Source organism: Rhinoderma darwinii, chromosome 4, assembly GCF_050947455.1.
Source record: "Rhinoderma darwinii isolate aRhiDar2 chromosome 4, aRhiDar2.hap1, whole genome shotgun sequence".
Classification (NCBI taxonomy): Eukaryota; Metazoa; Chordata; class Amphibia; order Anura; family Rhinodermatidae; genus Rhinoderma; species Rhinoderma darwinii.
The window spans coordinates 56009289-56026756 of record NC_134690.1 but is presented as its reverse complement, the minus strand read 5'-3'; the positions used below and the strand labels follow the sequence as shown (position 1 = coordinate 56026756).

Genomic DNA, 17468 nt, shown 5'->3' with positions numbered 1-17468 from the left:
CGCCACATTTCTAATTGTAGGTACTTACATTTCGTGCCGTCAGTGTCATTAAACTTCCAGTAAAGAAGGTCAGGTAATACCCGGGATATACCCCATGCCAAATCGCTGACAATAGGAAGGTCTGAGCTGTCGGGCTGTAAGTGGCACGTTCGTAACATACTCTGTTTAATACAGAAAATACAGAACAGTCATAATGTGAGCCACAGTAAAATGACCCGTAATATATTTATTATAGTACAGACACTGTAGATTATGCAACTTGCTTACAGACTCTTAATTAACTAAAACAATTCTGCCACCTCTTTCAACAGATTGTCTATGGTTGGAGAAAGGATCTACTTTTTTTTTCCGAAACAGTACCACCCTTGCCCATGGGCTGTGTATGGTATTGCAACTCATGACCATTCAAGTGAACAGACCTGAGCTCCAATACCAGGAATAGCCCAAGAGTGGAGACAAATAAAAAACAAAAGGGGCAATAATGCAGCGAAAACACCCTGTATGAACTTACTCTAAATGTCCTAATAACAGATAATCCTACTAAACAAATTTAGTGTTATTTTTATGGACAGAAATGCTCTGTGGGACAGTGTGTAACATTCAAAGACCACCAAGAGCAGGTCCTGCACTAGGCATAGCGCTGTGTATTATTATATGTGCCGCCATACTGCCAGAGTTCCGTATACACTGTGCCCACCTACCAGCTGAGTTGCCATGTCTATCTGGGGTGCTTAATCACAGGTCTTATTGGGCTGGCCCACCAGGGGAACTGGTGGCACTACTATACGACCCAGCCATGGAGTCGTGGGTATTACTCCATGTGAAGTTGTTAATGAAGGATTCATATGCTGCCGGAGATTATGACTTTTGGGTTATTTCCCTAATGACCTAGACATCCTTTGGTCTATATTTGCAATGATGATAGCAGAGTTTACTATGCAATTAATAGTGCATATGAACCTGTTCTGTATGGGTAAAGTCTGTGCCCGGAGTATCATTTCCTCTGGTGGGCCCAAGGTAGCCCAGCCCAACATTCAGTTGGCAAGCTGAAACAATGTACAGTACAGATGTATCCTTCCTTACCTTTCCTCTTATTTTAACATCCTGATATGTGTGGCACGAGATGACCGGCTTTGAAAAAAAACAACATGATTTTGCGATACTCTGTCACGAGATATCTAGGCTATATGTGTAAATGTGTGGCCACCCAGTGGTTGTGATGTGGATTGCAGCTTTTCAAGGGATTTGCTAGAATGTCGCGATATTGTTTTGAATTGTTTTCATGATAAATTGGAGTCCTTAACCAAATTCAAGCAAACTTAAGGGGGGATATATCTGTACCTTAAAATTTGGTTTAAGAGCGGTCTATATAGAGGGCACACAGAAAACCCACTAATTTAAAAGGACATTTAACCTAAAAATGTATCTGGTCTCTCCTTTTTGCGATGCAGTTGAATTCTATCTTGGAAGGGGCCATTTTTGCTTACTAGGATTTATTGGGATTACTGACAGAAACATTTCAGCCTCCATAATCACTACTTCATGTCACATATCTACAGTTTTGAGAACCTCCAACAAAGTCGGCTACAGTCAAATGTGGACCCTTGGACGGCAAAATTCCAGTTGACAAACCACTAGCATAAAACATGTTTACCCAGATCGATAAGGGCCCTCAAATCTTGTAGATATCCCATTCTTAAGGCTGAGTGATGAAGGTCAAGTTTTACAAAAATAACAAAGGAGTGTTCAAAATTGGACAATCTCAAATGTACTTTTTAAAAAAATCCCCAAAAAATCACGTAGTGTCACAGCCCATTAAAGACCAATTAGTTTGATATCCATACTTAATATTTTCTATGGTTGGCCTGCAGATCTGTCAACAGATAGGCAATAGCAGAGAAATCCATCCAAATTACTATTCGGGCTCTTCCACAGCTAACATGATATTACTGCTGTTTATTATAGGTGGAGCTTCACTTTATCATTGAATGTTCTGATAACAAGAAAATATAGAAATGTGCAGTAGGTCTCGGATCTATATGGGCAGGAAGATATTGATATGAAGACTGTCATACCTCTTAAGCCAAAGTGCAGTCTGTATGTTCCAGTTATCAATGAACATCTTAAAGCTTGTCGAGAACTGTAACGTAAGAAATAAAATTAGCGGTGCTCAGACTACATTTCTCCATTATCTTTAGTATAGAAAGATATGTGTAATGTGTTTTCTCACAGAATAAATGCCAGTGTGGAAGGTTAAGTACCAGGGTGTGCCCCCATGTAAGCAGATCCGTCATTCAATCATCATCATCAGTATTATTATTCTATAGTTCAAACATTCACTGATACAAATAGATTGGGGGTTCTGTACTCTGGACTTTTTTTTTAAGCATACCCAAATATACCCTGCTGATGCCAGTAGCCATGTGTCTTTTGGTTTGCTAGATTGCTTCACAAACCACTAACCACACATTAAACAGAACTTGACAACTTGTATTGCCCATGAAATAACGATTCCACATTCCTTGGTTAATCCTCCTGGAAATGTGTGAATAAATTGGCAACTGGTTATCACTATTCCTCTTATGTCTAGTACAGGGCCTGAAGTAGGGACACACACAGCGTAAACATTGCAGATTTTCAGCAACAGATTTTATTGCGGAAAATCTGCAGCGTATTACGTAGCAGCAGAGTGGATGAGATTTTAACAAATCTCTTCCACACACAGCGGAAAAAAAACCACCGAGAAACCGTTCATATAATGTCTTTCGGTGCGTTTTTTTAATCCCCAGCATATCAGTGCAGTCCGGGCTCCTGGGATGATGTTTTATCCCATGTGACTGTTGCAGCCATTAAAAGGCAGCAGCGGTCACATGGACTGCAACGTCATCCCAAGAGGCCGGGCTTTACACAGAGCATAGCGTCGCATCGCTATGACAACGGAGAACGGGGTGCATATGAACTTTCTTTTTATTTTTCTTCTAGCAGTATTTCCACAGCTGGGATACCACGGGAAAAACTGCCCCACCATTTGGTGTGTCTTTTTTGGGCAGAATTCTCTGCGGCTTCCAGGACGACTACGATATGTACTTTTACACAGAACATTCGCCCTGTGTGCACTTACCACTAAAAGAGAATCCCTGTGTCATGCTCCGCCCTCTCAGGCCCTGCACTAGGCTTAACACAGTGTGACAGTTTTGCCCGGAGTGTTCCTTTAGTTTATTACATTATTCTTTGAACAGTTAGGGTATGTTCACACAGCTTATTTTCAGCCATTTTTCGGCCCGTAAACGCCAAATACGGGGGATGAACGCCTCCAAATATCCGCCCACTGATTTCAATGGGAAAAATGGCGTTCCGTTTCCACTGGGCTTTTTTTATGCGCCTTTTTAAAAAATGGCCAGTAAAAAAGAAGTGCAGGTGACTTCTTGAGCTGTTTTTGGAGCCGTTTTTCATTGGGTCAATAGAAAAACAGCTCCAAAAACGGCCATAAAAAACGCATCAAAAAACGCTTGATGCATAAAAACGGCTGTAAATCAGAGGCTGTTTTCCCTTGAAAACAGCTCTGTATTTTACAGCCGTTTTTTGTTAAGCGTGTGAACATAGCCTTATTTTTCTTTTTGTCCTTTTACACGTGAGTTAGCAATATCAGCAGCCCGGCTGACATCCTCTGCAGAGGTAAAGTGATAACTATATCAAGTCATAGCCCAAGTCACAGGGACCTGTTACTTGGATGATGTCCATCAGGACTCTCAGTCCTTTAGCCAGACCTCTAAATCATCAGACCGCTTTTTCTCCCCTGACAGCATTTACGTTTAGAGTCAACGTTTGGCTTATTGATTACAAGTCTAATAAATCATGAGAGACATTGGAAGGCCATTAAGTGTAAAGCATTGCAAATTCATTATGTAAATGTTTTTTTGTGTATTTATTAGTTAAGATGTCCTTAGAGCTATAGAGGCAGCCATTTGGAAGGCTTAAATATTATGTGCACTTTTGCAGCCCATTTTTCTATTGCTGCCATACATCTAAAATAAAACACTATGCAACCTTGAAAATAGTCTTGATTCAAATATCCTACCGTTTTGAGTATACAGCTGTTATGCATCCTTTTTAGGGAAGTTTAGCTAATGGTTTATGCGTCATTTTTATATTTATTTACTTAAATATTTATTTATTTTTAAAAAAAAACTTCCTCTGGATCAATAGAAGTAAAACAATTTCTATAATTTCTCCCATCCCTTGGTGGAACTTGATGGACATACATTATGTCTATTTTCATCCGTACTTACTATGTAACCATGCAGACCTATATGTTGCAGACTACAAATTCCATGTGTATTGTCTGATTCTGCAATAATTTCGGACTCCAGTCTATCTCGTCCATCTTCTTGCTAATCTATAGACAGTAGGTTAGCAAGAAAAAGGGGCAGACGTTTGTAATCTGTAACCTACAAAAGTCTGCAGACTTCAAAAACAAATCTGGCAGAAAAATAAAATTCTCCTTCTCCTCCTGGTCGTTCCTGTGTTTGGCTGAAAGTTGTTTTGTGCTTGGTTTCGCATATAGAGCAGTGAGGGGAGGTTTCTGCTGCAGCAAGCTGCCTCCTGGATAAAGAGGGAGCAGCATAATCTCTATCCTTTTTTCAAGTCACCCTTTTTCGAATGTACCACCGCATGGTATGTGTTTATGTTTTTAAGTTTTAATGTTCTTTTCAATCTCTCCCTGCCTAGGTAAATAGGATTTCATATGACTTCTAAAATTCCCTTAAAGAGACTCTGTCACCACATTATAAGTGCCCTGTCTCCTATATAAGGAGATCGGCGCTATAATGTAGGTGACAGTAATGCTTTTTATTTTAAAAAAAACGATCTATTTTAAACCACTTTATGAGCCATTTTTAGCTTTATGCTAATGAGTTTCTTAATGCCATAGTGGGCGTGTTTTACTTTAGACCAAGTGGGCGTTGTACAGAGGAGTGTATGACGCTGACCAATCAGCGACCAATCAGTGTCGTACACTTCTCTCCATTCATTTACACTGCACTAGCGATATAGTTATATTGTTATGTGCAGCCACATACACAAACACGCTATAACATTACTGCAGTGTCCTGATAATGAATATACATCACTACCAGCCTGGACGTGATGTTTATTCAGAATCCTGACATGTCTGTAGCATCTCTCTGAGATTCCAGCTAGGCAAGCGTAATCTCGCGAGATTACGATGTAACCTTTCATTTCAAACAAGATTACGCTTGCCTTGCTGGAGTCTCAAAGAAAAGATTCAGTGATGTATATTCATTATCAGGACACTGTAGTAATGTTATAGTGTGTGTATGAGGCTGCACATAACAATATAACTATATCGCTAGTGCAGTGTAAATGAATGGAGAGAAGTGCATGACGCTGATTGGTCACTGATTGGTCAGCGTCATACACTCCTCTGTACAACGCCCACTTGGTCTAAAGTAAAACACGCCCACTTGGGAATTAAGAAACTCATTAGCATAAAGCTAAAAATAGCTAATAAAGTGGTTTAAAATAGATCGTTTTTCTAAATAAAAAGCACTGCTGTCACCTACATTACAGCGCCGATCTCCTTATATAGGAGACAGGGCACTTATAATGTGGTGACAGAGTCTCTTTAAGCCTGAGGAGAAATCGCCCTGTCTTAATATCAGCCTTGACAAACAGGAGCCAGTGATTTTTTGCTAAAGGATTATCTCTGTTATAATTAGCTTACACCAGCGGAAGCTCTTGAAGGATTATTGAACAGTCTGGTGAGGGTGAGGATACCTCCGTCATTGTGACTTGCATCTGGTACAGGAAGACTTGTTTGTTTATTATTATTACGTTACATGCGGAAAAATAAGGGCGCACATACCTCGATTTTTTTGATGTTCAGATTTGAAACTAGATCCCAGTTCTCCTCCCCGTTTCTGTCGTAGCCTTGAAAACCGAAACCCGCAGCATTATTAATCGCATCCGCTAAAACGAGAGAGTAGCACAAACATGTTCTTTGTTGAGTTTGTTTTTGTAGAATGAAAAAAGTGAAACAAGTCTATTGCCTACTAATATGTGCAGGGCATGCTGCATCAGTACAAAGGGGTCCCACAAAAAACATATACCGCAATGCGGTTTACATGATATATTTTTTTCAATGAGTCAATGACAGATGTACTGTATGCAACTGTATGGGACAGTTGCAGATGTTAGGAGGCATATGCTCAGCGGCATATACCTCCTGATGAGCCCACTGAACATATGCCCCAAATGTGATATCACAAAGCCTTATAATAGTGGATTTCACCAATACATTCCCCTTTTACAATAATCCAAAAATATATGGCCTAAACTATATAAGAACGTCCACACACATAATACTAGTAACGACAAACAGGTGATTCGGAGAGCTTGGTTGTATCATTATTAATAGGTCTTTAGGGCATTGCACTTGCATGTGGTGTCCCCCTCTTTATGGGATGTACTCTTGGTAAATGTGGGCACTTGTTGGACAGAGACCTGGCCTTTCTATAATCCAGATTATGAGCTTCATTGTGTCTTTCGGCGCATTTGTAGAATTATGATGGGTGTAGAGATGATAAAAAAGGATATCACCCAGTATGGAACTTGTGGAAAATTCAGCTCGATAACAAATAAAACTCTGCCAGTCAAATAAATCTCTACACTTAATATTTCATGCAGTTATTACATGACATATAGGGTCTCATTTATGAAAGTTAGTATAAATAATAAAAAGTGTGGACATAACCCATAGAAAACTATTACATTTCTGCTCTCATTAATCTTAAAGGAGGTTTTCTGGTCTTAAAGGGGTAAATAAACTTTGAAAAAAAATGTACATGTCATAGTCACATTTCAGAAGTTTTGATTGGGGGGGGTCCGAGCACTGAGACCCCCAAAACAAAGCGGCAGAAGTGCTCAGGTGAGCACTGTACTTCTTTGTTTCTGATCGGCTTTCCTCCGAGAAAATCAGAGCGAACGATGTACGGACTCATAGACTTTCTATTGAGCCCGTACACCGGACATGTCAAAAGTTTTTTGAAAGTTACATATTTGATAAGGATGAAAAAAGACACAGGTCCATCAAGTCCAACCTATAATCCTACCCTGTTAATGCGAATAAAGGCAAAGCCCCCCTGAGGTTGATGCTAATTGCCTCATTAGGGGAAATATTCCTCCCCGACTCAAATATAGCAATCAGAATAAATCCCGGGATCAACATCCCATCTCCAGAATCTAGTACTCATAACCTGTAATATTATATTTTTCAAGAAAGGCATCAAGGCCCTTATTGAACATGTTCAAAGAATCAACCATCACCACATCCTGTGGCAGAGAGTTCCATAGTCTCACTGCTCTTACAGTAAAGAATCCCTGTCTGTGACGGTGGTGAAACCTTTTCTCTTCTAGACGTAAAGGATGGCCCCTAAGGGTCCTTGTTACAGGCCTAAGTGTAAAAAGATCATTAGAAAGATCTCTGTACTGTCCAGTTATATATTTGTACATTGTAATTAGATTCCCCCCTAAGGCTTTGTTCACATCTGCGCCAGGGTCCCGTTCCGACGTTCCGTCTGAGCTTTCCGTCGGTACGGGATCCTGACTGACACAAACGGAAACCTAAGGTTTCTGTTTCCATCCCCATTGATTTCAATGGTGACGGATCTGGTGCCAATGGTTTCCGTATATGTCTCCATTGTGCAAGGTTTCCGTCATTTTGACGGAATCAATGGCGTAGTCGACTACGCTATTGATTCCATCAAAACGACGGAGCCCCTGCACAACTGAGACAAACGGAAACCATTGGGACCGGATCTGTCAACATTGAAATCAATGGGGATGGAAACAGAAACCTTAGGTTTCCGTTTGTGTCAGTCAGGATCCCGTACCGACGGAAAGCTCAGACGGAACGTCGGAACGGGACCCTGGCGCAGATGTGAACGAAGCCTAAGCCGTCTTTTTTCTAAACTCCCAGGTTTGATAACTTTTCTTGGTACTGCAATCCTGCCCATTCCCTTAATTACCTTGGTCAGCCTTCTTTGCACTCGTTCTAGTTCAGCCATGTTCTTCTTCTACACAGGTGCCCAAAGTTGTACACGATATTCCATGTGTGGTAGGACTAGTGATTTTTACAGAGACAAAACTATGTTCTTGTCATGAGCATCTAGGCCTCTTATGATGCATCCCATGATTTTATTTGCCTTTGCAGCAGCTGCCAAATGCTGGTTGAAAAGGTAAACGTACTGTCCACCAATATACCCAAATCTTTTTCAGTAGTAGTTTTACCATTTAATGCATAATTTTAAAATCTGTTTCCTCGTCCCAAGTGTATAACCTTACGCTTATCCACATTAAACTTAATTTGCCATTTCTCTGCCCAAACCCCCATCTTTCCCAAATCCCTCTGTAGTGTTACATTATCCTCCTCTGTATTTATTACTTTACGGAGCTTAGTATCATCTGCAAATACAGAAATTATACTCTGGAAACCCTCTACAACAGGGGTTTCAAACTAGGCCGGGTAAGTGGGCCACATGTAGAAAAAAAAGGAAGTTGTTAATCAATGTTATTTGAACTACTATAATAATACTACATTACTATAATAATACTACATTACTATAATAATAGCGCTAGGTTTAAACTTAACGGAAATTTGCGAGTTTTCTCCATGTGCTTATTTTAACAATCCAGTTTTCCAGTTTTAAGTGTCGCTAAATGCAGTCCGGGGTCTCAGTTGGCAGCGTTTGGCAGACACACGAATGTCAAGATTGGGCAGCCCCTTTTTAGATAGTGCCACAGAGACCTCTGTAGATAATGCCACAGTGCCCTCTGTAAATACTGCCACAGTGCCCTCTGTAGATACTGCCACAAACCCACCTGTAGATAATGCCACAGTTCCCTCTGTAGATAATGCCACCCCCCCTAGATAATGCCCCAGAGCCCTCTGTAGTTACTGCCACACACCCACGCATATATAATGCCAGTGCCCTCTGTAGATACTGCCACAGTGCCCTCTGTAGATAATACCACACACACACCCTTTGTAGATAGTGCCACACACACACATACCCCAGTAGATAGCTCCATTGGGGCTCCCTCTAGGAGTGGAATACCCAGCCAGTGCGTTGCCGATAGAGAGACGTCAGGGGATCCTCCTGGACCGGAATGTGTTGTCAGGGGCAACCACGGAGTCGGTGTCCCAGAGGAGAGCACTAGTATAGGCTCTGCTCCGGAACTCTGGGGAAGCCACTGACATCAGTGTCCATATATGGACAGTAATGTCAGGGGCCTGCTAGAGCTGGAGTCCTGGAGCACAGCCGCTTCTAGCACTCTGCCTGGGATTACAGCTCTGCTCCTGACATCACCGCCCATATATGGACAGAGATGGCAGGGGCAACCCCAGAGCCAGAGTCCCAGGCAGAGCGCTACTAGCTGTAATGACCGGGGGGTAGGGAAACGGACAAGTGAGCCCTAATCTACCCGCCACTCTGTCCCTGCCTACTTGCAACGACCCGCCCTAGGCGACGGGGTACAACTGGGCGGCGGTCCCTGCACTCAGTAAGTGCACGACAAACATACAAGGGAATACAAGCAAGGGAAAAGGGGCAGTTGCCCACGGCAACACCGTGAGCAACAAGAGTGGTGAACGAGCCGAGTCAAGCCAGGAGTGTGCGAGGTACCAAACGAAGAGCAGAAGAGTAGTCAGTAAGCCAGGGTCTGTATGGAGCAGGAACAAAATAGAAGGAGCTGTAGCTGGGCCAGGAAACCACACGAAAAAGAATAACAAGCAAGGAGGAACAGGAAATGCAGGTATAAATAGACAGAGGGCGGGAGCTAGCTGAGTCTGGCCAGGCTGCGATAGGCTCTCCCACTCCTAAGCCTGCCAGCCTGAGTGGTGGAAGCTGGAGTCAGTCTCAGGGATGTAGATTCAGGTGCTGACTGATTAATTAAGGGAGTTAACCCCGAAGCTGTGCCTGGCAGATCCTTTACAGTACCCCCCCTTTTATGAGGGGCCACCGGACCCTTTCTAAGTGGACCTGGCTTACTGGGGAAACGCAGGTGGAACCTCCTGACCAATACCCCAGCGTGAACATCCCGGGCGGGTACCCAAGTCCTCTCCTCGGGCCCGTAACCTCTCCAATGGACCAGGTACTGGAGGGAGCCTTGGACCATCTTGCTGTCCACAATCCTGGCCACCTCGAATTCCACCCCCTCAGGGGTGAGGACGGGAACAGGAGGTCTCCTCGAGGGAGCCAAGGACGGGGAGCAGCGTTTAAGGAGGGAGGCATGAAACACGTCGTGTATACGAAAAGACGGGGGTAACTCCAGCCGGAAGGAGACAGGATTGAGGACCTCAATGACCTTATACGGCCCAATAAACCGGGGAGCAAACTTCATGTTGTCGTTCCCTGAGACGTCGGTCAAGTCGTACCGCTAAAGCCATAGCCTGGTCTAGGGAGTCAGAAGAGGGATAGCTAACTAGCAGGTCTTTCAGGGCATTCGACAGACCCAACCTAAACTGGCACCTTAAGGCAGGGTCATTCCACCGAGAAGCTACGCACCACTTCCTAAAGTCAGAGCAATACTCCTCAACAGGTCTCTTACCCTGACGTAAGGTCACCAGCTGACTCTCGGCAAAGGCAGTCCTGTCAGTCTCGTCATAAATAAGTCCGAGAGCAGAAAAGAAACAATCAACGGAGGAAAGTTCAGGGGCGTCAGGAGCCAAGGAGAAGGCCCACTCTTGGGGCCCTTCCTGGAGCCGGGACATAATTATACCCACCCGCTGGCTCTCAGAACCTGAGGAATGAGGCTTTAAACGAAAGTAAAGCCTACAACTCTCCCGAAAGGAGAGAAAAGCCCTCCGGTCCCCTGAGAACCGGTCGGGCAACTTGAGGTGGGGTTCAAGAGGTGCGGTGAGGGGAACTACCAATGTAGCATCAGGCTGGTTGACCCTCTGAGCCAGGGCCTGGACCTGTAGGGAGAGACCCTGCATTTGCTGAGCCAGGGTCTCACGGGGGTCCATAGTGGTGTCAGGGACCAGGGTAGACTAGGTATAGGCTTGTTATTATGTAATTACTGGGGGGTAGGGAAACGGACAAGTGAGCCCTAATCTACCCGCCACTCTGTCCCTGCCTACTTGCAACGACCCGCCCTAGGCGACGGGGTACAACTGGGCGGCGGTCCCTGCACTCAGTAAGTGCACGACAAACATACAAGGGAATACAAGCAAGGGAAAAGGGGCAGTTGCCCACGGCAACACCGTGAGCAACAAGAGTGGTGAACGAGCCGAGTCAAGCCAGGAGTGTGCGAGGTACCAAACGAAGAGCAGAAGAGTAGTCAGTAAGCCAGGGTCTGTATGGAGCAGGAACAAAATAGAAGGAGCTGTAGCTGGGCCAGGAAACCACACGAAAAAGAATAACAAGCAAGGAGGAACAGGAAATGCAGGTATAAATAGACAGAGGGCAGGAGCTAGCTGAGTCTGGCCAGGCTGCGATAGGCTCTCCCACTCCTAAGCCTGCCAGCCTGAGTGGTGGAAGCTGGAGTCAGTCTCAGGGATGTAGATTCAGGTGCTGACTGATTAATTAAGGGAGTTAACCCCGAAGCTGTGCCTGGAAGATCCTTTACACTAGCGCTCTGCTTTGGGACTCCGGCTCTGGAGAAACCCCTGACATCACTGTCCATGCACGAACAGTGATGTCGGGGGCTTCTCCGAATCCCAGAGCAGAGCCTATACTAGCACTCTGCCCGGGACTCCGGCTCTGGGGAAGCCTCTAACATTGCTGTCCATATTTGGACAGGGTTGTCAGGGGATTCCACAGGATCCCCGAGCAGAGCCTATAGTAGCGCTCTGCCCGGGACTCCGGGCTCTGGGGAAGCCCCAGACATCGCTGTCCATATATGGACGGGGATGTCAGGGGATTCCACAGCGTCCCGGAGCAGAACCTATACTAGCGGTTCTGTGTCCCGCGAGCCACAGATGACAGCCTCAGGGGCCGCATGTGGCCCGCGGGCCGCGTGTTTGAGACCCCTGCTCTACAAGGTCATTAATAAACAGAATACAAAGAGGGCCCAATACTGACTCCTGTGGAACCCTACTGGTAACTGTGATCTACTTTGAGCAGGGATGGCGTCAGCTTTACACTGCCCAGCTGCAATTGCATTTAACATAGCGGCGAGGCACGGCGGTGGATTGGCCCACCGTAGGACCCTCCAGTGGGCAAACACGCCAAACTGCATCGGTAAGCTTTACTTATTAATGCAGAGCAGATTCTCTGCCCCGCCGCTGACATCGCAAGGGACATCAGTGTCCCGGTGCATGTGACGTAATCACATCAGCGTGATGTGATTATGTCACTGCGCCGGGTACCAGAAACAAGACACAGACAGGACGGAATAACAGGACCCATCAGCTCGTCGGGGGAACGGGTAAGGGTAATTTTTTTTTATTGGTGCAAAGGGGGCCTTTTATATGGGGGCACAAACTGGGGGGCACAAACTGGGGGCCTAACTTCTATATTGGGGCACAAACTGGGAGCCTAACTTCTATATAGGGGCACAAACTGGGGGCCGTTATACTGCCGCCGTGTGAGTTGCTCTGTCGCCCAAGGGCCCACATAAACCTGGAGCCAGCCCTGACTCTGAGGACGTACCATTAAAGGGTAAATAAAGGTTTTACAAACTTCTGACATGTCATAGTGACATGTCAGAAGTTTTGATTGGTGGGGATCCGAGCACTGAGGCCCCCACAATCACTAAAACTAAGCGGCAGAAGCGAACGTGTGAGCGCTCAGCCGCTTCGTGTCTGTTCGGCCTTTTCCGGAAATCAATTAATCGGAGTACGGGCTCAATAGAATGTCTATGAGCCCGTACTCCGATACATCGGCTTTCCGGAAAAAGCCGAACAGACACGAAGCAACTAAACGCTCACACGAGCACTTCTGCCGCTTTGCTTTAGCGATCGGTGGGTCTCTCAGTGCTCGGATCCCCACCACTGAAAGCTTCTGACATGTCACTATGACGTGTCAGAAGTTTGTCAAACGTTTAGTTACCCTTTAATAACAACCCTCTGTTTTCACTGAGGCAGTTGTTAACCCAATTACACATATTTTCCCCCAGTCCCAGCATTTTCCTTTTATATACCAACCTTTTATGCGGCACAGTATCAAATGCCCTTAAAATTCTAGATATACGACATCCACAGCCTTACCCAGGTACAGTCTAGTTTAGTTATACTAAAATCAAAAAAGTCCATACTTATCATTCAAATCCTATGCACCTCCAGTACCACCAATCCATGGACCCCACCGGTCTGTGTTTACATTCCTAAAGTTTAATGTGTCATACCGGCACGCGACTGCTCTAGCCATTCATTAGCCACTGCAGTGATGTCGGTATGTACAGCTTGTGACTGCTGCAGCCGGGGATTTGCTGTCATTTGGAGGTACAGCAAGTAACGGCTTCAGCAATGAACACACAGACCGACAGATGACCATGGATTGGTGTAGCTAGAGTGATAGAGCACACATAGACTTTTGGTAGTGAGATTTTCCAATTTTAACTATTGAGTGACAGAGGCAGTTCGCAACAGTGCACTGACCTGCATGCAACTCAATGTTTACTCTGGACTCCAGGTGTAGTCAATAGTAAAAATGTAAAAATCTTACTACAAAATGTCTATCTGTAGTCCTGGCTGTGAGCGTGGGCTTTTTTTATTATTATTATGTTAACCCATATACAGCTAGAAGGTTGTTTTTTTCTGGGTTTTTTTTTTAACGCTGAGAACATTTTCTTAAACAGGTTATACAAAATTAAATTCACAATCTGACCAGTTGCTATGAGTGACTCCGCTCTGTTTTGCAGAACTAATGAGGCCCAAACTATCACTCCTTTTCCATGCGCGAAGTTAAATTCACATTTTGACCACTAGATGGCAGTGTTTGTTCACTTTACAGGGAACTTACCTAAAGTCCAAGCAAAATAATACTTTGGTCTTGCAGCCATTAGAGACAAGTAGAGATATATGACTCTTGTGGGCACTGATGAGGTTTCCTGAAAGCGTTCATCTATATTATATTCTACAGGTAATATCCGAGTAGCAGTCATGTAGAATCCTAAGGATATTGCACAGACCACAAGTTTATGCACTACAACTGTCTGAAAAGAGGGAAAAGCATGATCAGTTTGGCTAATAGAAAAACCTGCATATTCCAATTTACTTGAAGATGAACAATAAGCTTAAAATTCTTCAAATAAACAGACAAAATATTTAGCCTATAAATTCAGTTGGATATTATTTATTTCCTTTTGCTGACATAGTGCTGACATATTGTACAGTGCAGTACACAGATTGTAATCACTCGTATGTAAAGCTGGCCATACAGCCCCATCTCACCCTGTATTTGAGCATACTCCATGGTGCACATCCAGGGCCAGACCGCCCATCTGGTAATTCTGGCAAGTGCCAAATGAGTCCGCAATGCGCTGCTCTCTTCCTCCCTGGCAGCTGGATTCCCCCGAGCAGTGCACCCTCTGCACCCTCTGCACTCTCTGCACCCTCTGCACTCTCTGCTCTCTCTGCACCCTCTGCACTCTCTGCACCCTCTGCTCTCTCTGCACTCTCTGCACTATACACACTACTCCATGTAGTTGTGTAGTACAGCGGCAGTTCAGGTCAGACATCAACATACAGCCTCCTTTCTTTCAAGCTGAGGCTCCCTTACATGCAATGTAAGTGTCAGTTCACACAGCAGATTTAGCTTGGCGGTTCCGCCATAAAACTTGCTGCGGAATTATTCCTGGAAGATATCTCCCCCATTTGACTTCAATGGGAGATTCGGGCGGAAGCCGCAAGAAGATCGGGCAGAACACTTATTTTTTTCTGCTAGCTGAAAAAAATCTGTCTGGGGGCTGTGTCGCACTATATACAAGGGGGCGCTGTGTGGCACTATATACTAAGGGGGCTGTGTGGCACTATACACAAGGGGGAGCTGTGTGGCACTATATACAGGGGGGCTTTATGGGGATATCTACAGGGTTGCTGTATGGCACTATCTACAAGGCGGAGGTGGGGGCGCTATCTACTAGTGGGGTGTGACACTGTCTACAGGGGGCTGTATGTCACAATTTACAGGGGGCACTATCTATAAGCGGGGCTACGTGTGGCACCTGGGGGGGGGCCCAGTCAAAAGTTTGCTATCGGCCCAGTCTTTCCTAGTTACGCCCCTGTCATAATAGGATGATGTAATAATGGGGTAAACGAATAATAAAATTAATTACCCCTGGATAGTGACGTACGCTTTGAACAAATCCTTTATGATTGGCCGGATTATTGGTTGCAGGAGTCGCACTTCTAAAGGGTGTCCGTGGTATTGTACAAAACATCCGCACTCCAGCATTGCCTAATCTTTGACTTCTTCACTAGCCCCATATGTAGCACAGACTCCAAAATGCCATAGTTTCCTTTGCATATACAGGGTCCACCTGTGGGGTGTAGCACATGATGACGTGGGGTTTTAGGTGAAGAACTGCTGCACATATAAATTAGTCTGGGCCGTCGTTTTGCATTATTGCGTTCCAAGAGTCATAACTTTTTATTTTTCCGTTGACGAGTTGTATGAGCGCTTGATTTTCATGGGACGAGCTGTCGTTTTTATTAGTATCATTTTGGGGTAAATGCGATGTTTAGATCAAATTTTATAAAAAACTTTGGGAGGTGAGGAGACCAAAAAACAGAAATTCTCTCACTGTTTTTTTTTGTCATTTTTTACCGGCGTTCTCTGTGCAGTATAAACAACATGTTTACTTTATTCTGCGGTTTGATACGATTATGGCAATACCAAATTTATATTGTTTTTATGTTTTACTTCTTTTACAAAATAAAAACACTTTTTTCTAAATAAAATAATGTTTCAGTGTCATCATGTCCTGAGAGAAATAACTTTTTTATTTTTTGTTGACGGAGCGAAGTGAGGGCTTGATTTTTTGCGTGAAAAACTGTCGTTTTTATTGTTACCGTTTTGGGGTACTTGCAACTTTTTGATCACTTTTTAATCCTTTTTGTTTTTTTGTTTTTTTTAAACAACATGACCAAAAAAATTAATTCTGTCATTGTTTTTTTTTTGTTTTTTTTTACTGTGTTCCCCGTGCGGGGTAAATAATATGATATTCTTATCGTTTAGGCCGATACGAATGCAGTGATACCTATTATGTATAGTTTTTTCTAATTATAAAGGACTTGATCAGGGAAACAGCGTGATTATTGTTTTTTTTGTTACATAAAACTTTTATTAATTTATTTTTCTAAAACATTTTTTTTTTTTACACATACTTGGAGACTTGAAGATCTGCTCTTCTGATCCCCAGTACAATACACGGCACTACTTATGTATGTACTTATGTAGTGCAGTGTAATGCAACTGTCATTTTACAACAGTCAGGGTATGTTCACACGAGGTTATTACGTCCGTCATTGACGGACGTATTTCGGCCGCAAGTACCGGACCGAACACAGTGCAGGGAGCCGGGCTCCTAGCATCATAGTTATGTACAACGCTAGGAGTCCCTGCCTCGCTGCCGGACAACTGTCCCATACTGTAATCATGTTTTCAGTACGGGACAGTAGTTCCACGGAGAGGCAGGGACTCCTAGCGTCGTACATAACTATGATGCTAGGAGCCAGGCTCCCTGCACTGTGTTCGGTCCGGGACTTGCGGCCGAAATACGTCCGTCAATTACGGACGTAACGACCTCGTGTGAACATACCCTCAGTCTATTAGGTCCTTTGGCAGGACCTAATAGGCTTCCGTACCTGGCCGACTAGGAAGCCGTTGCTAGGCTTCCTGGTTGCCATAGCAACCATCGACATCCTGCAATTTTTCACGGGGTGCCTATGGGGTACAGACTATTGACTGCCATTTAAGGGATTAAACAGCGGCGATCGGAGATAACTGTGATTGCCGCCGTTGCAGTGGGATGTTGGCTCTATATTACAGCCGACACCCGCTGAAGATGATGCGAGCACAGTTCCTGTGCCTGCTTCATCCTCAGGGCCTTACTGTACGCCCATTTGCAGAAACGGACGTACTAAAAAGGACGTACAGTAACACCCATTTATGGTAAGGGGTTAATGACCGAAGGGGATCTGACCTCTGGGACCCCCACAGATTCTGAGAATGAAGGGCTGCAGTGCTGATTTAGCACTGCGTCCCCTTCACTGTTTTTCACTGCACAACGGCGCAACAGCCACCTGCAGGAAACTGCAATGCAGCCCAAGGGCCGCTGTGCAGGGATAAGTAGGGAAGAGGACAGAGAGCTAAATTAGCGCCGTGTCCCCTTTTTCGTTTACCAGGCACAGCTCCGAGCTTTTAGTAGCAGCTGTGCCTGGTATTATATCGCAGAGCAGCTCAGTCCCATTCGTGTGAATGGCACTGGGCTTTAATACCAGGCAC

The 17468-nt window shown here is 44.5% G+C and overlaps 1 protein-coding gene across 1 annotated transcript in view; it reads right to left on the bottom strand.

Moving 5' to 3' along the window:
- The window catches only part of MBOAT2 (membrane bound glycerophospholipid O-acyltransferase 2), a 243077-nt gene that overhangs the window by 8228 nt on the left and 217381 nt on the right, over nucleotides 1-17468 (bottom strand). Inside the window, exons 8-11 of the mRNA XM_075861127.1 lie at nucleotides 13983-14175; nucleotides 5885-5988; nucleotides 2076-2140; nucleotides 29-161 (exon numbers count right to left, since the gene is read on the bottom strand). Of these exons, the coding sequence (XP_075717242.1) occupies nucleotides 29-161; nucleotides 2076-2140; nucleotides 5885-5988; nucleotides 13983-14175 (495 nt within the window). The remainder of the gene's footprint in view (nucleotides 1-28; nucleotides 162-2075; nucleotides 2141-5884; nucleotides 5989-13982; nucleotides 14176-17468) is intronic.